Source organism: Anarhichas minor, unplaced genomic scaffold (genome assembly GCF_050575085.1).
Source record: "Anarhichas minor isolate MPS153535 unplaced genomic scaffold, ASM5057508v1 ptg000133l, whole genome shotgun sequence".
NCBI classification, from domain to species: Eukaryota; Metazoa; Chordata; class Actinopteri; order Perciformes; family Anarhichadidae; genus Anarhichas; species Anarhichas minor.
In genome coordinates this window covers 272,477-300,000 of record NW_027466579.1, presented here as the reverse complement: position 1 = coordinate 300,000, position 27,524 = coordinate 272,477, and the positions used below count along the sequence as shown (strand labels likewise).

The 27,524-nt window shown below is 40.2% G+C and overlaps 2 protein-coding genes across 2 annotated transcripts in view; both read left to right on the top strand.

Annotated features, from left to right (window-relative positions):
- The window catches only part of LOC142941514 (glutamate dehydrogenase, mitochondrial-like), a 19,557-nt gene extending 12,327 nt beyond the window's left edge, over nt 1-7,230 (top strand). Inside the window, exons 7-13 of the mRNA XM_076083452.1 lie at nt 378-515; nt 1,105-1,242; nt 1,318-1,398; nt 1,786-1,909; nt 2,042-2,133; nt 4,695-4,757; nt 4,976-7,230. Coding sequence (XP_075939567.1) covers nt 378-515; nt 1,105-1,242; nt 1,318-1,398; nt 1,786-1,909; nt 2,042-2,133; nt 4,695-4,757; nt 4,976-5,095 — 756 coding nt within the window. The 3' untranslated portion in view covers nt 5,096-7,230. The remainder of the gene's footprint in view (nt 1-377; nt 516-1,104; nt 1,243-1,317; nt 1,399-1,785; nt 1,910-2,041; nt 2,134-4,694; nt 4,758-4,975) is intronic.
- A 1,289-nt stretch (nt 7,231-8,519) lies between these two features.
- On the top strand, nt 8,520-26,698 carry nfkb2 (nuclear factor of kappa light polypeptide gene enhancer in B-cells 2 (p49/p100)). Its single transcript, XM_076083476.1, has 24 exons — nt 8,520-8,626; nt 10,452-10,572; nt 13,538-13,577; nt 14,291-14,366; nt 16,086-16,126; nt 18,556-18,654; nt 19,766-19,917; nt 20,275-20,387; nt 20,712-20,870; nt 21,072-21,176; nt 21,292-21,380; nt 21,949-22,087; nt 22,210-22,323; nt 22,570-22,764; nt 22,863-23,004; nt 23,171-23,285; nt 23,753-23,960; nt 24,050-24,219; nt 24,314-24,416; nt 24,812-24,984; nt 25,120-25,201; nt 25,280-25,449; nt 25,843-25,954; nt 26,113-26,698. The coding sequence occupies exons 2-24, from the start codon at nt 10,556-10,558 to the stop codon at nt 26,184-26,186; spliced, it is 2,688 nt and encodes an 895-aa protein (XP_075939591.1). The 5' UTR covers nt 8,520-8,626; nt 10,452-10,555; the 3' UTR covers nt 26,187-26,698.
- The last annotated feature ends 826 nt before the right edge of the window (nt 26,699-27,524 follow it).

The window sequence follows — 27,524 nt, the reverse complement described above, 5'->3', positions numbered from 1 at the left end:
TCGGGTTTAATGGCCGGTCTGAAGGCCTTTTCACTGTCTTAGTAGGAATAAGTATTAAAATGTTCGTGGTCTGCTAACAAAGTGCTCTTGACAAAGAAACACCCAGAATGCAACACCCCAAATATGGAGCTGTAAGAGAAGGGCGTGTTTTAGCATCCAGGGTGTGTTTGGTAGCAGCTCTGTGAGGCTTCACTTGAGCTAAAGCTGACATCAGCATCATCATAGCATGCTTCTATTGGCTATTACTAAACAACTAATCGATTGTTAACGGATCAATAATCAAAGTAGTATTGAGGGGAACATCCAGTAGTTGTTGAGATATTTAAATAAAAAACAGAAATGTCACAGAGTTATTGTGCCCTCTGTTGTGTCTGCAGGGTTTTGGTAACGTGGGTCTTCATACCATGCGTTACCTTCATCGTATGGGGGCCAAGTGTGTCGGGATCGGAGAAATGGACGGAAGCATCTGGAACCCCAACGGGATCAACCCCAAAGAGCTGGAGGACTACAAACTGGTCAGTACTGGTGATAAAGTGACAAACTGGTCAGTACTGGTGATAAAGTAACAAACAGGACTACAAACTGGTCAGTACTGGTGATAAAGTGACAAACTGGTCAGTACTGGTGATAAAGTAACAAACAGGACTACAAACTGGTCAGTACTTGTGATAAAGTAACAAACTGGTCGGTACTGGTGATAAAGTAACAAACTGGTCGGTACTGGTGATAAAGTGACAAACTGGTCAGTACTGGTGATAAAGTGACAAACTGGTCAGTACTGGTGATAAAGTAACAAACTGGTCGGTACTGGTGATAAAGTAACAAACTGGTCAGTACTGGTGATAAAGTGACAAACTGGACTACAAACTGGTCAGTACTGTAACCAATAGGAGTTCAGTATTGCATTTGTAAATAAACATGCAGTAATAAAAACAAAGGACCAGTACACCACCTGCTGGATTATCGGTGTTACTACAGTGAAGTCTCAAAGACAAGTTTTACTTATTGAATATAATTTGAATGATTATGTGAAGTAACGTCTGTAACACTGCTCTGTCAATCAATCTATCTATTGAACTAACTTCATGAATGTTCCTCCTCCAGGAAAACAGGACCATCGTCGGGTTCCCTAACTCGACGCCGTACGAAGGAAGCATCCTGGAGGCCGACTGTGACATCCTGATCCCAGCGGCCAGCGAGAAGCAGCTGACCAAGAGCAACGCACACAAGATAAAGGCCAAGGTAACACACTCGCCATCAATACCTGTTTTCCCAGCATGCATCAGTACACTGACCTGGTGTCTGTGGTCTTTTCAGATCATCGCTGAGGGGGCGAACGGTCCGACTACACCCGAAGCCGACCGCATCTTCCTAGAGAGGAACATCATGGTGATCCCGGTCAGTGAGCTCTTAGTTCTTAGTTCTTAGTCAGTGGACTTCTGCATTGTTCTGTTAAGATAGAATACAGTTTTTATATGTTCTGCCTTGTTTTGTCTCCTCTCTCCTCTTCTCATTCATCTCCTTGTCTCCTACCTCCTTTTCTCTTTACCCTCCTTGTTTCCATGTTTCCTCTGTGTGTTCTTTCCTCTCGTATCCTCTCCTCTCTTTGTCACCATGTTCCCTCTCCTTGTCTCCTCTCCCTGTCTCCTTGTCTCCTCTCTCCTCTCCTTGTTTCCTTGTTTTCTCCTTGTTTCATCTCCTGCCTCCTATCCTTGTTTCATCTCCTCCCTCCTCTCCTTGTTCCATGTTTTCTCCTGTGTCCTTGCCCCCTCTCTCCTCTGTCAGGACATGTACCTGAACGCCGGTGGTGTGACGGTGTCGTACTTTGAGTGGTTGAAGAATCTGAACCACGTCAGTTACGGTCGACTCACCTTCAAATACGAGAGGGACTCAAACTACCACCTGCTGAGTGAGTGCTCACAGACCATCGATCAATACATCCATTGATTGATTGATCGTCACAGAGAGAAGGATGTTCCTCCTCTTCACCACCCTCCCCTTCATCACCCTCCTCTTCATCACCCTCTCTTTCTCTCTTCAGTGTCGGTTCAGGAGAGTCTAGAGAGGAAGTTTGGTAAACACGGCGGAGCCATCCCCATCGTCCCCACCTCTGAGTTCCAGGCCAGGGTCGCTGTGAGTACTCACTACTACTACTACTGCTGCTGCTACTGCTACTACTGCTGGTACTGCTACTACTACTGCTGCTACTACTACTATCACTACTACTGCTGCTACTATCACTACTACTACTGCTGCTACTGCTACTACTACTGCTGCTGCTACTACTACTATCACTACTACTGCTGCTACTATCACTACTACTACTACTGCTGCTACTACTACTATCACTGCTGCTGCTGCTACTACTACTACTGCTGCTGCTACTACTATCACTACTACTACTGCTGCTACTACTATCACTACTACTACTGCTGCTGCTGCTGCTACTACTATCACTACTACTGCTGCTGCTACTACTACTACTATCGCTACTACTGCTGCTGCTACTACTACTATCGCTGCTGCTGCTGCTACTACTATCACTACTACTACTGCTGCTGCTACTACTATCACTACTACTGCTGCTGCTGCTACTACTATCACTACTGCTGCTGCTGCTGCTGCTGCTACTATCACTACTACTACTGCTGCTGCTGCTACTATCACTACTACTACTGCTGCTGCTGCTGCTGCTACTATCACTACTACTACTGCTGCTGCTGCTACTATCACTACTACTACTGCTGCTGCTGCTACTATCACTACTACTACTGCTGCTGCTGCTACTATCACTACTACTGCTGCTGCTACTACTATCACTACTACTACTGCTGCTGCTGCTGCTACTACTATCACTACTACTACTCAGTGGCGGGCCGTGCATTTTATACCTGGGCCTTCACTGCTGTCCTGCAGCTGAAATACCACCTTATAACGACATGATGGCACCACAGCTATTATTCATTTTTAAGGCTGTAACTACGTACATCTTCGTATTAAACCGTTCGGTACGAGTCGTTTGAATAATGCTAGTGCATTTAGAAAATGCAAAAGCCTAAATTCAGGAAAATATAATGTTCTCAGCTGGTCTGGTTGTGGGATCCACTGTCATTCCTTAATGACAAGCCGTGACTCAAAGAGATTAACATAGGATTTTACTTTCACAACTTGAACGTACTGCTCTGCAATGTCTTTCCTGGCTCAGGTTCCTCTGTCATGGTGCATCTCACTCAGTCAGAATGCATTTTGATTGGCTGAGCTGCATCACGTGATGTGATTCACTACCCATCAGCCTCTGCTGGCTGTTAAGTTTCGTTTCACGATAGTCACGTGCTCGCCCACTGACCAATCACAGCACACTCTGTACCTCGCGGGAAAGCTACACACGGACACTGGCGGCATGTAATGCTGACGTCATTACAGGCCGGCGCGCAGGCTCTGATAGTCAAAGAATACGCCCAACATGTCAAACTAAAGATCTGATTGGTTGAAGAATATGACAATCAACAATATTGTCCCCATTTACTTGAATCTGCACTGGATGCACCTGAGACTCTGCAGGCCTCGGGCCTCTCTTCTTACCTAGAGACACAGAGGTGAGATCTGATTGGATAAAAGCTCTACTTAAAACAAGCTGCACTGGAAGCAGAGCAACTGAGGAAGACAGTAGCTGTGCAATGAGAACATAAGATAATGGGAAAATTTTGTTTATAAATTATAATACATGTAGTGTATTTAAGATTATTATTATTTTTATTTTTTTTTTTATATATATAGCTTTGTGATTCTGTTTAGGCCAGCAGAGAAGGCCTTGCAGGCCCTGACAGCCTGCTACTACTACTGCTGCTGCTACTACTACTACTATCACTACTACTACTACTGCTGCTGCTGCTGCTGCTGCTACTACTACTACTATCACTACTACTACTGCTGCTACTACTACTACTATCACTACTGCTGCTGCTGCTACTACTATCACTACTACTATCACTACTACTATCACTACTACTATCACTACTACTACTATCACTGCTACTATCACTACTGCTACTATCACTACTGCTATCACTACTGCTATCACTACTGCTATCACTACTACTGCTATCACTACTGCTATCACTACTACTGCTGCTACTATCACTACTGCTATCACTACTGCTATCACTACTGCTATCACTATGCTACTACTACTATCACTACTACTATCACTACTACTATCACTACTACTACTATCACTACTACTACTATCACTACTGCTACTATCACTACTGCTATCACTACTACTGCTATCACTACTGCTATCACTACTACTACTATCACTAATGCTGCTGCTGCTACTATCACTACTGCTATCACTACTGCTATCACTACTGCTATCACTACTACTACTATCACTACTACTATCACTACTACTACTATCGCTACTGCTGCTGCTGCTACTATCACTACTACTATCACTACTGCTATCACTACTGCTATCACTACTGCTATCACTACTACTACTATCACTACTGCTATCACTACTATCACTACTACTACTATCACTACTGCTGCTACTACTGCTATCACTACTACTACTATCACTACTGCTATCACTACTGCTGCTGCTACTACTACTATCACTACTGCTATCACTTCTGCTACTACTACGTCTTCTTCTTCTGTGGTGTTGTAAACATGTGTTTTGGTTTCAGGGAGCGTCTGAGAAGGACATCGTTCACTCAGGTCTAGCCTTCACCATGGAGCGCTCTGCTAGGGTAACACACAGACACACACACATATACACACTTCTTTACATGTTATTAAAAACTTCTCGTCTGAATCTTTAACTTTATTTAAAAGTCAGACCTGAAACAATTTTTGATCTCCTTGTTTCCTTCTTTACATCCTTCCTCGCCCCTCTCCTCCCTCCTTGTCTCCTCCTCTACATCCTTCCTCTCCTCCCTCCTTGTCTCCTCTCTCCTCCCTCATGCAGCAAATCATGAGAACAGCCAACAAGTACAACCTCGGTCTTGACTTGAGGACGGCGGCGTACGTCAACGCCATCGAGAAGGTGTTCCAGGTTTACAACGAGGCCGGCCTCATCTTCACATAGAGCCGGTCTGTCTGTCTGTCTGCAGGTCTGTCTGTCTCACCTCTGGAGGATTTCTTCAACACAAAGTCCAGCGTTTACAGTTTTTTGAATGAATCTCTGTGTTTTGTTGTGTTCATTCCTTCTTCATCACGACTGTTTACCCTCCTCCTCCTCATGAGAAGTTCAAACCACAGAATCTTCTGGTTTCACAGCTGTATGAGTGTTTTTCTTATTTTGCTGCTTTATATATAAACGTATCTATATCTAAACCTATAAAAGCCTTAAAGTGACTGTAACACACTAAGTGGACCAAAGTGTGTGGACGCCCTCGTTATTGATCGATTTAAACCTGAAGACATTGTTCTTTATTCATATTTCATTTTATTTTATAGAATAATTTTAGGACATTATTCAAACAAAAATAAATAAAAAGAACCTGAATGAGACGAGTGACAGAAAGTTAATATATAAGTATTTAGATGATCAAATACTTGTTTAGGTCGTCGTTGATTCAGATGTGATTATTGTCTAATTATTATTTATAAATTATTATTATTTATAAATTATGTTTTAAAAACCGGACGTTTTCACATCTTCCTCTAAACATGAAAAACAGTCGACCGGTTAACGTCCGGTTAGCGTCCGGTTGTCGATCGGAGGCGTCCACATTCTTTTGTCCACACGGTGACTCTACATGTTTGCTTCTTTGTGTTTGTGTCTCAGGACTTGTGGAGTTTTATTAAAGGGTCATTTCATGTTTCTGTGGGTTTAAAATCTAAATCATACAAATCCTATTTGATCTTTTGATGACGTGACTCTGATCCTTCAGTCTGCACTCAGTTCTCATCTTCTCTTAATGTTTAACTTTAAGGAATAAAGAGATGTATAGCAGAGTTATAATCAAATGAATCCAAAGAAAAATAATTAATCTCAGATCAATTATCAAGATGAATCATTTTAGGTCATAAATAGATTATTTTTCTTGGTCAAGTGAGAAAATGTTACATTAGATCAGGGGTCACCAACCTTTTTTAAACTGAGAGCTACTTCAAGGGTACCAAGCAGTACGAAGGGCTACTTGTTTGATACAAACTTCCTGAATAACAAAGTTGCACAGATCACTTTAATAATAATACATGTGAAGAGACTGATCACATGTCAATGTTAATTATTCCTCACAATAATTAACAATGATTGTGTATTTTCTTCAAAATCGCACCTGTTATATTTTTGTAAAAATGATCACTTCTTTAAAAAAAAAAAAATATATATATATATATATATATATATATTTCTACAAATGATCAGTTATGTAAGATAAAAAAATCAACTCTTTCACATTTTTTAAATGAATCCTATTACATTAGTACTAATCACCACATTTTGGGAAATCTGGGTCAACTTTGCATTGCGCAATGAAGCCTGCATGCCGGCCTGTACTCTGTAGTCACCGGCTTTTTTTTGGTACCTTTTTCTCCACGAATAAACTAGTAAAAAGTCTCGTCTATAGCCGAGGGGGGGGGGGGGGTCCAACCCTCCGAGGCACGCGAGCGTCTTTGGTCGCCTGCGTTCAAACCTCTAGTCTGGGCCTTTTCGATCGTACTGCGTTGCCTCGCCTCTACCCCCGCCACCTACGAGTTGTTGCCCCGCGGCCTGTTCCGAGGACTGACGGACCTGACGACGGTGTGCGATCGCGGCGGGGGCGGCGCGTCCGGTGCCAACGGGAAGCGGCCGCCATTCGGAACCTCAAAACCTAGTGCGGTGCGGCCTCTTCCTTTTAAAATCTACATGAATGCGTTTTTGATTAAAAAAGAACAGAAACTACAATTTTTAGACGGAGCTCCATGGGGACCTAGTGCTATTTTTAGAACATGCCTTGCGGGCGACCAGGTGCCCGCGGGCACCGTGTTGGCTACCTCTGCATTAGATAAATCTATTTTTGAAATGACATGTATATTATTGGTGTTTTTTCTGCTTTACTTTATACTTTATATTTAATATTTTCATCTGATGTTGAACCCTCGTGTTGTTTACCGTCACAGAGGAAACCGGCGGTTTGATTCCCGTTTGTTTCCTCGATGTGTTGGTCAGCTCTGATTAATAAATGCTTCTGGGAGTTTTCAGGCCTTTCTGTTCAAATAAAGTACAAACAGTCACATGTTGAAGAGTTTTTATTCATTAACGATTAAAGGTGTTGTTTTCTTTAACCTCTTCTGTTGAAGTTAAAGAACTTTACTAAAGTAAGTGAATATCTTTTTCTAAATATGTTAATTAATAATCTTTAATGTTCGTCACCGCCTCATGATTGTCACTTAGTTTGAATTTTTAGATACAAAGTAATGATTTTGGATGTTGTCAAATCTATATATAAATAAAAAAATAAATAAAATATTTGAGGTTTTAAAATGAGACGATACATTTTGACATAATATTGACTAGTTATGAGTATTTATATTTTTACCCTACACGATATTTTGTCCCTTAAAATAAACAATCTTTTCTTGCGTCACTGAGCTTCCATATTTTCCTACATTTATTAACATTATTTAAATTGCTTTGATTGAACTTAATAACACAAACATTTTAAATTTTATTTTATCTTCAGTTGCTGATAATATTCTAATGTGCCTCATTTAATTTAGTAATATATTCTTAATAAATAATGAATGTCCTTAAAGGTGGGCGGGGCTCTGCTTCTGCTTCCAACCAATCAGCGCGCTGTATTCACTCCGCGGAGCCGGAATTCCCCTTGCGCTCGGGGCTTTCCACTCTGACTGACAGGCCGACGGTTGCCGTGACAACACCGCCGAGCTGCTTCCGGTTGAGAGAGCTGTCTTTCAAATTAAAGCGCTTGTTTACTGAACTAGTGGTGACTTTAGAAATCAAAAGTTAATATTAGATAAAATAATTTTACATAATATTTACTTCAATATCTTATATTTATGTTTTCTTTAATTGTTTTGCATACTGTCCAAATAAAATGTACTAATTTATTACAGCTATCAGAAGGTAAGAAGTTCAATATTTAAAAGATAAAAAATAAAGACAATAAATCTGGAAATAGATACAATTTAGAAAAAAAAAATTGAAAATATAAAAACATGAAAAATAAATGTAAAGATTAAAAGAATAATAATAATTCTTATTTGTAATCAGTTCAAGCTAAACACATAGCAAACACCTAATAATACTGAATATTGAATTAATATTAGTTACTTAAATACTTCTATGGCTCAATAAACCTCTGTTACTTTAGTTTGGACATTTATATTAAATAGACTTAAATATACTCTTAATTTACATGAAGTTATTTCATTTCAGCATTAGTTTTACAACAGTAGAATAACAAACAAAACTAGCAACAGTAAATAATAAAACTACAAATATCAGACAAAGAAATAATAGAAAAAGATCTTGTTTACGTCTCCAGCTAGCTTTATTTTGAAAAGCCCCAACAGGAAGTGGCCTCAGGTGTGAGTGCTGGCTTGACTTTCACTCGCTTGTTGAGAGTTCAGTGTTTTTGGGGCAAACAGACGGTCAGAGCTGCTGCAGGTAAGACTCACCTTTACACGCTGTTTACCTGCTCATCCACCAACACTCACTGATCGACTACTGATCGATCAGTGATCGACTACACGAGCAGCTGCAGACACAGACCTGAATGTTCTCATTACGTCAAACGGAAATAAGGCATCAGATCATTCTGAATATATTTATATATATACATATATATACAGTATATATACAGTATATACAGTATATATATATATATATATATATATATATATATATATATATATATATATATATATATTATATATAGAGAGTAAAAACGACCACAAACTAAAGATTAAAAGTATATTTGACTTTAATCTCGATGTTAAAATGTTGATTTAATGTTTATTTAACTTGTTTTGTTACTTTAAAGTTGGTTATTTCTGTTTTATTCTGATTATAAACAGCTGAATTAACAATAAAAAATGTGCTGCAGAAGATCAAACCGACTTTAGTCATTATAGTTATTTGTTTATTGTGTTTATTAGACAATAAAAAGTCAAACAGCTCCAGTTTGGTCAGATTGTGTAACAGGAAAAGCACTGCATGTAAGATCTCAGGTTTATTTCGTCTTTACTTACTTTATTTAACTAAACTTGAGTTATTTATAATGTTTATAATGTTTGTCTTGATTAGATTCTCACTCTTCGTCACTTTCTACTCAAATGTGAAGAAGAAAAGTCCAAAATGTTGCTTCTTTAGTTTAACTTTTGTTTGATTTCTTAATTCCCGGTTTAAGTTCTGTTATCGTTCTAACTTTAGTTTAGGTTACACAAAAAGTTTACTTCATCTCAACCTAAGAAAACGACTTGAGAGAACTTAGACATTAGAGTCATCGGTAAACGACCGAGGCCAGACTCGAACCCGCGCTGTCAGTTTAAACTAAAGGTCCAGATGAAATGAGAATGTCCTTTTAGATCAAACTGCGCTCACATTTAACAATACATGAAAAAGAAATAATAATAAATCTTTGTTTATTTATATCAAAACAAATCTTTACTTCCTGTGAAAAGTGTGCTTATACGTCAGCAACAGATGAATTTCAACCAATAATATCCTGACATCCGCACCGGGCTACATTCTGAGCCCGCCCACTTTCTAGCGGTCCAATCGAATGTGAGGGATTTGGTCTCTCTTGTGTTTGTCACAGTACAGAAGATAAAGACTTTAAAGACTTTTCCCCCGCTGGTGTTGAGGTAGCTGTCGGTAGCTATCAGGAGCTGTCGTTAGCTGTCAGTAGCTGTCGTTAGCTGTCGTTGGCTATCAGTAGCTATCAGTGGCTGTCTGTGGCTATCTGTAGCTGTCAGTAGCTGTCATTAGCTGTCAGTGAGTGTATGTGGCTGTCTGTAGCGGCCTGTAGATGTCAGTAGCTATCAGTAGCTGCCGGTAGCTGTCAGTAGCTATCGTTAGCTGTCAGTAGCTATCGTTAGCTATGGGGTTAGTTATTTGTTTCCCCCTTTTTCAAGTCTTTGTGCCAAGGAAGGCTCACAGTTCCCCCTTGCTTCCAGCCTTTGTGCTAAGCTAGGCCCTGCTTTCAGTCTTTGTGCTGAGCAACGCTAACATTTTCTCCCTGCTTCCAGTCTTTGTGCTAAGCTAGGCTAATATCGGACTGTTCCTTTAACAGAAGCAACTGTTTGTTCAGTCTGGAAATCGAGGATTGTCCCCAAATAATCACAGAGGAAGAAGAGTGGAAATTCCCACTGATGTGTTTAGATATGACTTCATCTCTCTCACACACACACACACACACACACACACACACACACACACACACACACACACACACACACGTGGCGATTGACTCCTGATTTCACGTCTGCAGGAAAAAAAAACGGAAGAAGGAAGAACAGATCGTCCTCCTCCTGCAGGGAGCTGAGCCTTCATCATCACCTTCATCATCACCTTCATCAGTGTTTGTGCTGAGTCATGGCGGGAGCTCTCAGGTACATAGTTACATCAATCTTTCTCATTTAAATCATTCTTTGTTTTCTTGCTTTCCCCCTTTTTTACATGCTGTACCTATTAATGTATTATTATTATTCAGAGGGTCAGATACACAATAATTAAAAAGGAAAATATAGTTAATAAATAATACTTTAAAAAAAATATCATGAAAATATAAATACATGAATAATTAAATTCAATAGACATTTAGGGGGAAAATACAGCAGATTATTTCATTTAATTTATCTGATAAAAGCACAATGAAAGACTAAACTAATAAAGTACGAGCTTTAATAAATGTTTGCGGATCTGGATCTGGATCTGGATCGGTTTAACCTGGTTTTAACATCTAAAGTTACTAAACCTGTCAGATGAATGTAAATACAGAAGTACAGAAGAAGTACCTCATAATTGTTCATGATACAGTACTTGAGTACTTAGTTATGTTAATCTGCATGAAACACATGAAGTAGTTCAGATTAGCCTCATTGTGACCGACTACAGCTGTACAATAATAGATGTTTTATTAATCAAATCATTTAATTACTGTTTTATACGTTTTTTATTTGCACACACAAGACTTCATCAAATCCAGATAATGAATAAAAATAGAAAGAAAGAAAAACTACTATGTTTTGTAAAGTACATTTTCCTGATACAACGTAGATACTTTTACTAAAGTACATGAAGTGAATACTTCCTCCACCACTGAGTGAAAATAACGATGAAATAAAACGTGCGGTGACTCGTCTACACAAACCAGTTCACAACCAGCTGGTTGAAGAGGTCTCTCCCTGTTTGCTGGACTCTCTGGTGGATCTGGTTCTTTCAGGTCTTTGAGAGACTTTGAGGACCCGTTTGAGCCAAAGACCATATTTATATGATGAGGACAAAACATTGTTGTGATCGGTCTGAAGTCTCTGGACCAGATCAACAGTCACACTTTCATTGGTTTCTACTCTGTGAATGTTAGATTCAAAGAACACTTGGTTGTGTTTCAGAGTTACAGACGTTGGTCATGTTTTATCCTCAAATATGATGTAATATTTATTAAATATGATGAAATAACTAGAATAAAACATTCCCCCCATTAGAGATGGTTTTCTCCGTGTTAATGATGAACTCTTTCCTCCGGTTGGTAGAAACTTGAAGCTGTTTCAGAGAAACAGAAGAAGTAGAATCACCTCCTGCAGAGGTCAGAGGCCACACAGAAAAACCCCGATCACAAACTTCCCCCTCCGGGTTTTCTCTCTGAATCTACCTGCCGTGGGTTTATGTTAATGAGGCCCCTCTGTGCTGCGTCCTGATTGGCCGCTGGTGCCCCAGAAGGGGGCTGTCCCTCCTGCAGAAGGAGGCGGTTCAGATCTTATTAGATTCAGAGTCTCTGCAGTGAGGAAGGTTTTCCTCTGAGGCTGTAGAGCTGAGGAGAGACAGGAAGTCAGACCTGAAACCAGCAGAGACAAGCAGAGAGGAAGTAAGGAGACATGAAGCGTCAGGTCTGTGTCTCTTCTTCGTCCTTTAATCTGCTGCAGAGGTTCTTGTGTTCACGACGTCTGGACTCGTTGTTTCATCGACTTAGATTCTCTGATGATAGAAAGTAAATATGAGAGCGTATGCAGACGACACACTGATCTATTGAACCAATCACTCACTACGGTCACGCTGATCTTCCAACATTGTTCTGATTGGATCAGAGTTTAGACTTAAACAGACTTTTCTGATTGGACGTGAGAGCGTCTTCAGTTCTGAAGGAGTTCAGACTCGTTAACAAGTCAGAGTACCAATAAAGTTATTACAGTTCATCCTGAATGATGAACCAATGTTCATCACAATAAGACAGACAGACAGACAGACAGAAGGACATACAGACAGACAGAGAGACAGCTAGACGGACAGACAGACGGACAGAGGGACAGTCAGACGGACGGACGGATGGATGGACAGACAGATGTTATCATCCGTAGAGCCACACCAGTAGTTTTGCTAAAAATATTAAATATTTAAATATTTGTAGTTTTCTGTCTAAAAACTTGATGAAATCACGGCGTGTCTTGTTTTACACTTATAAATAAATATATAAGATAAAACATGATAATCAGTTTAACGTAAGTAATTATGTTTAAGTCAGGACGGTACTTCAGGAGAACTTTGATGTACTGAAGTATTTCTATGTTCTACTACTTTCTACTTTCTACTCTTTTCCTCTTGTTCTTTTTACTGCATTTATCTGAGAGCGTTAGTTACTTTACTACTCATAATGTGCTCTCCACCAAATAATAATAATAATAATAATAATATATATTCAATTTACATTTCTTCACATTTAAAATGTAGACTTCTGGCAGTTAGAATGAGCTCCACCAGATCAATGATAGTAATAATCTGATTCTATAGCCTTCTACTGAGTACCTTTTAAACTTGTATTATATTTTGATGCTGAAACAGAGTATTTCTCTAATGTGTCTTTTTTATTTGTCACATGTCAAATGTAGGTCAAGTTACAGAAATCCATCTGGATCCAATGTGCAGAACTAAATGTTGCTCACACTTCTTCTGTTTCCTGCTGCTGCTGCTTCTTCTTCTTCTTCTTCTTCTTCTTCTTCGTGTACGATCAACAGCAGCACAGTGACATCATCAACAGTAGCCCCGCCCCCCTCAGATCTGGAATTCTGGGGGTTTTCCTCAGCTCGGCCACTTCCAGGAAGTGACTGAAAACAAGCCGAGAGGAGGAGGAGGGGAGGAGGGGGAGACAAGAGAGAGAGAGACAGAGAGACAGAGAGAGAGACACAGAGAGAGAGAGAGAGAGACAGACAGTCTCCGTCATGTGAAAGTGAAACAGATTTATTTCTTCTCTCGTTCTTGTCGTTTGTTTGTATCATCGTGACTTTTACTCTTCATATGAGGGGATCTGAAGTGTTTCCTGTTTCAACCCTTTCACAATAAGACTGTTTGTTTGTGCTGCAGGATGACTGAAGCTCAGTTCATCAACGTCTACGACAACGACGTGAGTCTTTTCTCTCCTCAAACATTCTTACTGGTGGATGATAAGATATATGTATGTATGTATGTATGTATATATATATATATATATATATATATATATATATATATATATATATATATATATATATATATATGTATAATACATCATAATGTTATATAATAATAGAGACTTTATGTTTGTTTTTATCAGAATCACTCTTCTCTCTTTTATTTGTATGTTTTCAGCTCTTTTTGTTTTATTCTGGTTTAAAACATTGAGTCACATTTATTTGTAATAATATCTTATAATATAATATTATTATTATTATTATTATATACTTTGTGCTGCATTTTCTGAAGGAAAAGTTCTGGAGAAATTGTTACAGATGATTTCACACAAACAGCTGTTCACTGCTGGCTGCCGGTTCTTGTGTTAAAAATGTCGCTTAATAATAAAAAAAAAACTGCGTTAATGCGCGATAAAATAATTGTCGGCGTTAATGAATTTATGCGTTAACGCGATAATAACGCGATAACTTGCCCAGCACTATTATTTTCATGTTTGATCAATAACGTCTGTGTCCTCAAAGTTTAGTCTTCAGGTTGTTGATTCAGGTCATTGAACGTTACATCAGATTTATTAATTATTGATTAATTCTTTGATAGTCCGTACGGTGCGTTTATAAATGTTCATTTACAGTTTTTAGATGTTGAAAATATGTTTTTTTTCTTCAGCTGCAGATGAATTTGATGCCGTACGACTACATTCCTCCAGTGGACATAAAGACTGAGCCCTACATACCTGAGACAGGTACGCACAAATATACACTCATGTTCTCATTCACTGCCTCAAATACATGAGTCAGCTCTCAAACATAATTATATTTAAATCAGATGAACTCTGTTGATTCTGATTGTTAAATTAAACAATATTTGATGTTGTATTTGTTTCATTTCATCACATTTCCAATGTTTAAGTATGTAAAGCTGCCCATAAAGTAGAGCTAACGCTGGAGTTTATCGTGTTTTCTGAATAATACTCAGGACCAGTACTCGGTACTCGGGATCCGGCCAGTACTTGTACCTGGAAAAAACACTGATAAAGTAAAAGTACTCCGAGATTGAAGAATCGTCACCATCAGCTGTTAAAACACTGAGAGAAGTTAGCTGTATCAAACCTGCAGGAACATTAGAACCTGGACCTTAGAACCTTTTGTTTGAACCACCAGAACCTTCAGCCTGAAGCTCAGAACTAACTGAGCCTCGCAATGTTCTAGAAACTCATCAAAGGAACCGCTCTTTCTTTTTTCTGTGAACCTTTTAGAACATCTAGTTTGTTGAAATGCAGTCTCTTCAAGAACCCCTGTTAGTATGTGGGCCATGGCATTCATGTTTACGTAGAACCTCTTGAATCACCCTTAGTGTGTACTATAAAACTTCATGCAATGAATTCGTAATAGAATAATCTAGAACCTCTTGTTTGAGATAACATGAGCTTTGACCTCTCAAAACCTCCTTCTATAAGACTTGAGACCTAGACATTGTTTTTATTTCCAAGAACCTCTTCGTATTTGCATGTTTCTGAGAAACTCTCGCTGTACTTTGGAGAACCTCTTCTCCTGAAACACGGGTTAAACTTTTTGAGAACCCTGTTTCAGAAGCATTGAACACAGACGAGCACTCATTACATTACAGTCATTTAGCAGACAAGTCAGATTCTATCACATTTCTACACCGTAGGCACAGCTTCAGTTAAGTGCCTTGCTCAAGGACACATCGACATGCAACCAGCGGAGGGGCCCAGCCGGGGATCGAACCACCGATCCTCTGATTGAAGGACGGCGCTGCTATCCACACAGCCACACTCACCAGGGGAACTGTTCTCAGAAGGATCTTTGGTGTAAATGTTGAAGAACCTTGTTTGTAGTGCTTAGTCCACTAATTAGTAGTTTTAGTCGTAGTCGACTAACATTTGAGTTTTCAGAACCTTGTGTGAGCAGCTGATAAATGTCTAGAACGTTCCGTCAGTATGTGGAACCTAAATGTTTTTGTGTCAACTAGTGCTGAGACATTTCAGAACCTCCTAGAACCTTAGACCTACAATGTGTAGAGTCTTGAAGTACCTATAAACCTCTTCTTACTTATTCTAACAGATGTTCTCACTATCTAGAACATCTTTAAGACTTCTCAGAGTCTTTGTCCAGCCCTCAGGTCTTTGTAGAACCTTATCTCGGGGTCGTTTTTGAGTCTTAACTACAGAGAGACACTCGAAACATTACAGATCTAACAATGACATGAACCAGCGACGGTTCTTGGTCGGCATCTTAACCGCCGATGCCACGGGGATCCCCCGACACCTGGAACCTTTTTGATGTTATGTCTCATTCATACCTGGAGAAAGGGGACATTTCAAGAAACTGTAAACTAGACTTTCTAGAACTAAATAATTATGGAAACACCCTCATCTACTTTTTGACTTTTAAGTCCAGAACCCGTCAGTCATTAACTAAACTTTTATTTTGTATTTCAGCTCATGGTCCTTACATTCAAATCATCGAGGAGCCCAAACAGGTGAGATCAACATTTTACTTCCTGTCTGTGCCTTTAATTAGTGAGTTGTTGGCATTTAGTTTCTAGTTTCTACACTGTTTGTGGACCAGCTGCACTAAAATCAACAAATAGAAAGCAAGTAAAATTCAGGTTAAAGGTTCAGACATTAAAAAATAAACTTTTCTTTCATAAAGGTGTCCCACAGGGATCAACATTAGGCCCCCTGCTATTTATAATATTTATTCTACAACTGGGGACTGCCACGTCCACATTTATGCTGATGATACCATCATCAGGCCTCATTTATGGATTAAAATGTGTTTATAACTCTTAAAAGACACAATGTCTGCATTTCATAAAGGAAAAGATGAAACTTTATTGATAACTGAGGGGAAATTTAGAGGAAAGATAAACTGATAAAGAGCTCTGTGAATGAAATATAATATACATACAATATTCAAATAACAAAACCGTAGACTGTTTAAATGAACAGTTCAAATATTAATATTTAAATATCAACCATACAGTATATTTTATATAAGTATGACTAATGAGCACAATATACATAGAAATATAGAACCAGTTTATTTAATATTACATTACAGTCATTTAGCAGACGCTTTTATCCAAAGTGACTTACAATTCACATTCTATCACACCGTAGGCTCAGCTACGATAAGTGTCTCGCTCAAGGACACATCGACATGCGACTAGCGGGGATCGAACCGCCGATCCTCTGATTGAAGGACGGCCCTGCTCTCCACTCATCCACAGTCGCCCACTACTATAATATACGCACACAACACAATAAAGTATATTTAATAGTGCTGGGCAAGTTAACGCGTTATTATCGCGTTATTATCGCGTTAATTAATTAACGCCGACAATTATTTTATTAGGTTTATTAGGACATTTTTAACACAAGAACCGGGCAGCGAGTCGTGAACAGCTGTTCGTGTGGCGTCTCTTCCTGTTTCCTTCACCTACATTCCCCTGGGTCCTAAGTCCCTCCATGTACAGCTTCTTATCACCCTCTATGTACCAACGTACATTTATAACAAATACCACACATATTACGGTAATCAGTGTTGCATATGTGTCTGACCACAATACCAAAAAAATAAAAGATTAATTTAAATTATTTTTTTAGTTTTTAAAGTGTTTTGTTTGTAATATGTATAATAAGCATCATTTAGTTAAACATCTTAATCATTGCCCAGCACTAATATTTAATAGATAAATGATAATTCAAAAGCACAATAATAACAATATGTATCTATACAGTAGTATTATACAGTGATATAAGTAGTATAATGCAATGTAAATAAATAAATACTGGTCTGCAGGACTCAGTGGTGGTTCCCCTGTTCACTGTTGGTCCACATGTTACTGTAACAGTCACTTCCTTGAATCCAGGGTTTTCCCAACAGTCATAAAGCATCATGGGACTCAGTAGATGAGCACAAACAGGCTGCAGGAAGTCAGGGAATTTCTGCAGCTGAAAGTCATGTGACTTTGGGGACGCTGAGTCCGTATGCAAATCAGTTCTGTCAAAAGAAGAACCAGATTTATGCAATCAGTGGATGTACAAATACAATGACTCAACGTCAATATTTGAGACGTATAACGGCCTTTTGCTTTCGACCAAATGTTCCCTCCTTTAAGACCAAACTCAAGACATTTATTATTATTATTATTCATATTTAGTATATTATCAGTGGCTTTTAGTTGACCTAAGTGGTTTTCAATATTTTACTACTTTCTTTTAATTTTTATAAACTGATCTCATAAGTTGTATTCTCTCTGTGATTTCATTTTGTGCACATATATTTATTGTTGTTTTGTTGCTTTTGTTCTTGTTAATTACTCACTGTTGTTGTGCCGTTCACTTTAACTTGTACGTTACTATAAACGAGGGATATAAATATAAACTTGACTTGTAATGAAATTGATCAAATATGAAGAGAGAAATCAGGTATGACTATAATCAGAAATAACATCAGCCAATGTTCCGCTCTCAGCAACTCAACAGTGTAAAACACTTTGCAAACAAAGTTTACTAAATGTTTAACATGCTTGAATCACGAGTAGAACATTTCAAATTAAATTTAAAAATAATAGAACAATGTGAAAAGTTGAATCAAGTTCCCAACGCAACATACGGTAAAAGTTAATAAGAACAATAATACTACTACTCATAATCATGAATTAGTTTAGAAACTCACAATGAAAAGAAAGATTGTAATAATGTTCAGAAGTACAGCATTATTTGGGATGAGAGCAACAAAGGAAAGACATTTAAAGAAATGTTTATTTATGACAGATTCAAATCAAGAACAGAAAGAAATGTTCTTCCTCTAAAGAAACTTACAGTATTTTCAAAATAAAAGTCAAGCCTGAGCTGCAAAGTAGGAGACATCAACTCAAAGTAAAACTGTGTTTGTTCCCAGAGGGGCTTTCGTTTCCGTTATGAGTGTGAGGGTCCGTCCCACGGGGGGCTCCCAGGGGCCTCCAGCGAGAAGAACCGGAGAACATACCCGACCGTGAAGGTGGGAAACACTCAACAGCTACACTCTCATGTTCTACCTGATATCTCTTTATACAGTATACATTAAGAAGTAAAACATACCTCATAGTTTACATTAAGAAGTAAAACATACCTCATAGTTTACATGAAGAAGTAAAACATACCTCATAGTATACATGAAGAAGTAAAACATACCTCATAGTATACATGAAGAAGTAAAACATACCTCATAGTTTACATGAAGAAGTAAAACATACCTCATAGTATACATGAAGAAGTAAAACATACCTCATAGTATACATGAAGAAGTAAAACATACCTCATAGTTTACATGAAGAAGTAAAACATACCTCATAGTTTACATTAAGAAGTAAAACATACCTCATAGTATACATGAAGAAGTAAAACATACCTCATAGTTTACATGAAGAAGTAAAACATACCTCATAGTTTACATTAAGAAGTAAAACATACCTCATAGTATACATGAAGAAGTAAAACATACCTCATAGTATACATGAAGAAGTAAAACATACCTCATAGTATACATGAAGAAGTAAAACATACCTCATAGTATACATGAAGAAGTAAAACATACCTCATAGTTTACATGAAGAAGTAAAACATACCTCATAGTTTACATTAAGAAGTAAAACATACCTCATAGTATACATGAAGAAGTAAAACATACCTCATAGTATACATGAAGAAGTAAAACATACCTCATAGTATACATGAAGAAGTAAAACATACCTCATAGTTTACATGAAGAAGTAAAACATACCTCATAGTATACATGAAGAAGTAAAACATACCTCATAGTATACATGAAGAAGTAAAACATACCTCATAGTATACATGAAGAAGTAAAACATACCTCATAGTTTACATGAAGAAGTAAAACATACCTCATAGTTTACATGAAGAAGTAAAACATACCTCATAGTATACATGAAGAAGTAAAACATACCTCATAGTTTACATGAAGAAGTAAAACATACCTCATAGTATACATGAAGAAGTAAAACATACCTCATAGTTTACATGAAGAAGTAAAACATACCTCATAGTTTACATACATAGTTTTTTTTACTTCTGCTGCAGCACAGTAATGTTCGGTGTCTCTGTCTCAGATCAATAACTACGTGGGACACGCCCGGGTGGAGGTCCAGCTGGTGTCCCACACGGATCCTCCTCGTGTTCACGCTCACAGTCTGGTGGGACGTCACTGCACCGAGAACGGAACCTGCACGCTCGACATCGGGCCGAACGACCTCACCGCCTCGTGAGTATCCAATCACGTCTCTGCATTTTTACCAACACTTAGAATCACAACAAAACAAAGACTATGACTTTCACACACTATACTGTGACTTTTACACACTATACTGTGACTTTCACACACTATACTGTGACTTTCACACACTATACTGTGACTTTCACACACTATACTGTGACTTTTTAATGATTTTTATGATATCAAACTGAGTCAAACTGTCAGGTGTTGAAAACATAATGATAAACGTACAAAATATATAAAGACCTTATACAGTATGTGTGAAATGAGAAAATATATTTTACTGTTGTAAATTGTAAAATAGTGAAATATTCTGATGTTGGTTGGTGATGTCACTTCCTGTAGATTCAGTAACCTGGGGATCCTCCATGTGACCAAGAAAGGTGTGGTGGAGGTTCTGGGCCGGAGGCTGAGGGATGAGAGGAAGAGACAGAAAGCAGCTCACTGTCACCTCACAGGTAGACTCACTGACACAATACACTGTCACCTCACAGACATGAATGGTTTTAGTTTGACCTTGTTTCTCATTGTGTAATTTCATGCTACATATTTGATGTGTTTTGTTCTTGGAATCTTTGCTCCAACAATAAATCAAAAACACAACAAAGACCATTTCAACAGCTTCGACTTTCTTTGTGAAATCACAATAAAGACCAGAAAAGCTACACTTTCATCAGGATGTAGAAGCAAAAAATAAAACAATAAATATGAAACTAAACCTCCCGGACTGTCTGAGGTGTCCACGGAGGGTTTCTGACGCTCTGCTGTCGGTGTTTCTTCAGATTCAGAAGAAAGCGGCATCCTGAAGGAGGCCAAGGAGCTGGGGAAGGTGATGGACCTGAACATCGTCAGGTTAAAGTTCACCGCCTACCTCCAGGACAGCAACGGAGGGTACACCAGAGGGCTGAAACCCGTCGTCTCCAACCCCATCTACGACAGCAGTGAGTCCAAACATCACACAATCTGACTGTTCACTCAAAGAGCTGCAACCAATTAGTGCCAACGCTTAGAAACCGTCGCTTTGAGACACTTTTAGTGACAATTAATACAAATTTGAATGCAGTACTTCCACTAAACTCTGACTACTTCACTGCTGGTACCGACACTCCACACTCCATTGATGAATCATGTTTTATATGCAGAGTCTCCAAACGCCTCCAACCTGAAAATCTCTCGGATGGATAAGACGTGCGGTACGGTGCTCGGAGGAGACGAGATCTTCCTGCTGTGTGACAAAGTCCAGAAAGGTGAAAACATTTGACTTTAGCAAATGTGTAAATCAGACGAAATGATTGGTGGACGGTGGACAGAGGTTGAGGACTTTATTATAACAGGAATTTTCCTCTCTGCTGCACGCTACAGATGACATTGAGATCCGTTTTTACGAGGAGGATGACGAAGGAGGCTGGGAGGCGTTTGGTGACTTCTCACCTACCGACGTTCACAAACAGGTACGGAGTTTTACTGTTTTACTGTGTGAGATGGGATCTTCCTTTAGATGTTTGGGATCTTCCTTTAGATGGTTGGGATCTTCCTGTAGATGGTTGGGATCTTCCTGTAGATGGTTGGGATCTTCCTGTAGATGGTTGGGATCTTCCTGTAGATGTTCGGGATCTTCCTGTAGATGTTCGGGATCTTCCTGTAGATGTTCGGGATCTTCCTGTAGATGTTCGGGATCTTCCTGTAGATGTTCGGGATCTTCCTGTAGATGGTTGGGATCTTCCTGTAGATGTTCGGGATCTTCCTGTAGATGGTTGGGATCTTCCTGTAGATGGTTGGGATCTTCCTGTAGATGTTCGGGATCTTCCTGTAGATGTTTGGGATCTTCCTGTAAATGTTTGGGATCTTCCTGTAAATGTTTGGGATCTTCTAAATTAGAAGGCACTAATCTTATCTTTTTGAAACTTGCCTTTGTGCAGCAGAATTGCACTTAAATCCAGGTTTCAGTGTGTTGTTTGTGTCATCAGTGTAAATCTCATTCAGACAAACAAAGTGTTTATCATCTCTCTGTCTCCTCAGTACGCCATCGTGTTCAAAACGCCGCCCTATCACAGCGCAGAGATCGAGAGGCCCGTCACCGTCTTCCTGCAGCTGAAGAGGAAAAAGGCCGGCGACAGCAGTGACCCCAAACAGTTCACCTACATACCGCAGGTCCAAGGTCAGCCATAAACATCAGATGGAACAAATGCACTCCAGTATGAGGTGTTGAGTACGAGGTGATAGGAGGATGTTTATCACCTTTAATGTCAGAACTTTCTTCTCATCACTGCTCTCTTTCAGACAAAGAGGAGGTGCTGAGGAAGAAGCAGAAGCCACTGCCTCACTATGAATCCTGGCGAGGAGGAGGAAGAGGTGGAGGAGCTGGTGGATTTGGAGGAGGAGCTGGAGGAGGAGGTAGTCATTTCATTTAAGATATAAGCAATTTCCTCTGAAGCACAATTATCTTCAAATTAGGGAATTATACGTATTCCTTATCTGGGTAAAACACTTTTCATTTAGCTTCTTGGGGTCTTCCTTTTAGATGTTTGGATTCTTCCTTTAACTGTTTGGGATCAAGCTTTAGCCGTTTAGCAGCTAACCATAACATTCTTATACTTGACAAATTGGAAGTTCACTGTGGACTTTGTTTCACTTTTGCAGGATTCCAGTTCAACCAGCAGATGAATGGAGGAGGAGGAGGAGTTTTCTTCACTGAAGGCTTCACAGGCTTCGGTGGAGCAGGAGGGGCTCAGATGTCAGGCTCCAACCCTCAGACAGGGGTTCCCCAGCAACAGACAGACGGACAGACGGGAGGGCCGACTGGCTCGCCAGTACAACAGCAGCTGTTTCAGCTCGGTAAGCTACAAAGTCCTGCTCCGATTCTTTGCAGACGATGTGACGCTGCTTGTGTTAAAGGTCTAATTATTATTTAATCTTCTGCTTTGTGTTTCTAGCCGCCGCCCTCCACAGCAGAGCCTCTCAGAGCGCCAGACAGACGGCTGCTGCCCTGCTGCAGTACTGCAGCACCGGGGACGCTCGGGTCCTTCTGGCAATCCAGAGACACCTCTGTGGCGTCCAGGACGGCAACGGAGACACGTGAGATTTTTACTTCTTTTTTTAACTTTTATTTTTCTACAGACTGATCCAACATCAAAAAGACAAACATGTTTAAATTGATTCTTAGTGAAAAATTGATTGCAAGTTTTATCATTGTCAAGATTTGCTCAAGGTTGGATGTTCTGATGTATTTGTTCTCCCACAGTCCTTTGCACCTGGCCATCATCCACCAGCAGACAGGTGTGATCCAGCAACTGATTCACACGCTGCTCAGCAGCCAGCAGCAAAATATCCTCAACACAGCCAACCACCTCCGACAGGTTAGCATCATCAACGCTAACCACTGAGCACTCGACCTTAACTAACCATGAGAACTCATCTCAGCAAAGCTCACCACGTCCGACAGACAAATAACAATGAACCGAACTTAATAATCTACCACATTCACTGCAACTAATTCACCATAATGCAGCTAACTACCTTCAACAAGTTGTTAACTGCAAGCCAACAGAGCTCATTATATCAGAAATGTAGTCTCTCAACACGGTAATTCATTTAACTAGGACACCAAAATGAAGCTGCCTAACAGTAGCTAACTCCCTGCTAGCTCCTTGCTAACAAACTCATATGATTAACCACAACAGGTGTCTAACTTTTTCCATCAAAGCAAAGTTAACCACCTCCAACTAGCTAACTCTAAGGTTACTCGACACAGGCATCTACTGTAAATCCCAGGTAACTAGTAAGAACCCTCCATCTCACCGCCCACTATCTCCTTCCCCTGCAGACTCCTCTCCACCTGGCGGTGATCACCCGGCAGGTGAAGGTGGTGGAGGTGCTGCTGAGGGCGGGGGCCGACCCCAGCCTGCTGGACAAAGACGGTCGCAGTCCCATCCACCTGGCGGCGCTGGCCGGAGACACCGCCACGCTCCGCCCCCTGCTGGCTCACCTGGGAGAACGCCACGCCCACCTGGTCAACACCCCCGACTACCACGGTGAGAGAACGATTACCTCAATGCTTTATAATAATCATAACTGTGAAATATTTACCATTAACTGTATATTGACCTCTCTCGTCTCTCAGGTCTCCATCCTCTCCACCTGTCCGTGAGGAGGGACGGCGAGCGCTGCCTCCGCCTCCTGGTGGAGGGCGGAGCCAAAATCAATGCACCTGAGCAGAAGAGTGGAAACACCGCCCTCCACCTGGCCGTGAGGGAAAACCTGTTCAAGGTGGCCTGCACTCTCATCACAGAGGTACGACACACACACACCTGTACACACCTGTACACACCTGTACACACTTGTTCCTCACTGACATCACAGTGTGACTCTCTCTGTTTGTCTGCAGTTGAAGGCGGACGTTAACGCGAGCACGTTTGGGGGAAACACACCTCTCCACCTGGCTGCCAGTCTGGGCTCACCGACTCTCTGCTCGATGCTCGTGGCTGCAGGTGAGAGGAAATAAAAACATCTGTTCAGTCGTCATCACTTCACCTCATTTCATCATTCTTCAGCAAAACAAACGATAAAAGAAACAAAATGACACAAAACTGAAAAAGCTTTCTAGCAAGTGTCCACTGAGTTCCACACAGCTGTAGAGGAAGTACACAGATGTTTTACTTCAGTAAAGGTACTAATACCTCACAGTAAGAATACTCTGTTACAGTAAAATGTTCCTTCAGTAAACGTATGTCAGTACAATCAATCAAATGTAGTAAAAGTATTCAAACTGTGACTGTTGTATTATCATATATTCTTAACTATTATATTATTAACATTAATATCAATGTTATTATAAACATCTGTAGAAGAAGAACAAAGACAAACATACTTCCTGTTTCTTCAGGCGCTGATAAAAACGTGGAGAACGACGAGCCGCTCTTCTTCAGCTCCTCTTCAGATGAAGAGCTGGACGAAGACGAACCAATCAGAGAGCGGGAGGCCTGCTCTCAGCCAATCAACCCCCGCAAGAGACCGGCAGGAGGACACACCCCTCTGGACCTGGCCAAGTGCCAAAAGGTAGGTATCCTTTCAAATTAAAAGCACAGGACACATTCACACTGTGGAATCAATCCAGAGACAAAGATGATACTCACTTCCTCATCTCCTCACCGTCTCCTTTCCTCATCTCCTCTCCTTGTCTCCTCTCCTCAGGTGAGGAACCTGTTGAACTGTGGACAGAGTCAGAGGTCGAGTCTTCACAGCAGTAAGAAGATGAAGCCGAGCAGCAGTGAAGGTTCGTTTTTTATTTTAAACTTAAACTAAACTTCTGAAATAAAGACGTTGACGATGAGACGACCTGTCGGTGTTCCAGAGGTTGAACCGTCGGGGATGGACGAGGACACGCTGTCCCGGCTGGTGGAGCTGCTGAGTGTCGGAGACGTTCCATGGAGGAAACTAGCAGAGAAGCTGGGGATGATGACGCTGACTCACCTTTACCTGGACAGTCCCACGCCCTGTCACCAGCTGCTGCAGCACTACCAGGTAACGTGCTACACCTGTCTCACCTGTCTCTGATGTCTCACCTATCTCTGGTGTCTCACCTGTCCCTGGTGTCTCACCTGTCCCTGGTGTCTCACCTGTCTCTGGTGTCTCACCTGTCTCTGGTGTCTCACCTATCTCTGGTGTCTCACCTGTCTCTGGTGTCTCACCTGTCTCTGATGTCTCACCTATCTCTGGTGTCTCACCTGTCTCTGGTGTCTCACCTGTCTCTGGTGTCTCACCTATCTCTGGTGTCTCACCTGTCTCTGGTGTCTCACCTGTCTCTGGTGTCTCACCTGTCTCTGGTGTCTCACCTGTCTCTGGTGTCTCACCTGCCTCTGGTGTCTCTGATGTCTCACCTGTCTCTGATGTCTCACCTGTCTCTGCTGTCTCCAGCTGGGTGGAGGTCCAGTAGAAGGTCTGGTTGAAGCTCTTCAGTCTCTCGGTCTGACAGAAGGAGTCCGACTGCTGAGGACCAGCGAGCTACGAGACGACAAACTCAGCACAGGTAACACATTAATACTTCACACATTAAATATTATATTTATATAAATACTTCATGAGATCATGTGTTAAAGCTCCACGTCAGCAGTTTGTCTCCACATCATGTGTTAATAAATCTGCAGCCACTTTCACCTCATTTGTTTATTTTTATTGTCCAATCAGACGCCACGGTCGACAGCGGCTTCGGAAGCCAGCCAATAGAAGAAGAGGAGGAGCCGCCTGTGGCCAATCAGTGACAAGCTGGAAGTAAAATCCGGCACGGTCATCTCATCCTGCGGTGGACCGGGACTCTGTGGGGAACCGGGACTCTGCAGGACTGGACTCTAATGTTGGTCCACACGGACTCAGATTCACAGAACCAGAAACATTTTACCGTTTTACCATAAAAAAGCCTTTTTACGGTAAAATAAATATATTTAGAGTTCATGTTTTTAGTTGTTTTGTTTATGTTTCATATTAACTTATATTTTGTTTTTCTTGTCGTTATTAGAGTTTATTTCTGTGGTTCTGATCAGCTGTTGAACATTTGATCTGAATTATTATTGTTTACAAGGAGTCGTGTGTCACCTCGAGCTTCTTCATAGGAAAGTTGTGGGATTTCCAATTTTATGTCTGAACTGGAACGCAGCACGTCAGTTTATGAAATGCTTTCATCTGATGAACAAATGTTTTAAATGTTATGAAAGACAATAAACAAAACTGGTGTCGTGTTCATATCGAGACAAATAAATGATTTAAGAGCTCGAAATGTTTCATTTTTTACGTGAAATTATTCGATTTTATTTTCAACGATATGATCCGTTAAAATGATCAGTTGATTATAAAAAGTTCTTTGAGAAATTTTAACTAAGTCAAAAATGTTCGTCTTAAAAATGTGATAATAAAGCAGTTAAATTACACTTATTTAGTAAAAGTATTTTAATAAATAACTTAATATTTTTATTTTTTCCGTTTAAAATGTTTTCATGAAAACATTAAGTGAAAGTTATGATTAAGTCGGTTAATACAAAATTATTACAAATTGTGAGTTTGAGCTTTAGATTAAATTAATGAAATAAACGGTTCATTGAGTCTCAGATCAAAGAGTTTGATTATTTAGACTTATTTTCAGTTTTTACTTCTTAAACAATAATAAACTATTAGAACGTTTTGACGGTTAATTATCCTTGTTTCTCCGTGAGTCCAGCAGAGTCCAGCAGAGTCCAGTAGAGTCCAGCAGAGTAGCAGAGTCTAGCAGAGTCCCGCAGAGTCTAGCAGAGTCCAGTAGAGTCTAGCAGAGTCCCGCAGAGTCTAGTAGAGTCCAGCAGAGTCCCGCAGAGTCCAGAAGAGTCCCGCAGAGTCCAGAAGAGTCTAGCAGAGTCCCGCAGAGTACAGAAGAGTCTAGTAGAGTCTAGCAGAGTCTAGAAGAGTCTAGTCCAGCAGAGTCTAGTAGAGTGCAGCAGTCTAGCAGAGTCCAGTAGAGTCTAGAAGAGTCTAGTCCAGCAGAGTCCAGTAGAGTGCAGCGGAGTCCAGCAGAGTCCGTCTGTGTTGTTATTAATGTGTATTCGTGTGTTTCTCAGCCTGGAACTGAAACA

Coding starts and splice junctions, on each gene's coding strand:
- nfkb2 (XM_076083476.1), top strand. Junction 22,088..22,209: donor CTACATACCGCAGGTCCAAG/GTCAGCCATAAA, acceptor GCTCTCTTTCAG/ACAAAGAGGAGGTGCTGAGG. Junction 24,417..24,811: donor CTCGATGCTCGTGGCTGCAG/GTGAGAGGAAAT, acceptor CTGTTTCTTCAG/GCGCTGATAAAAACGTGGAG.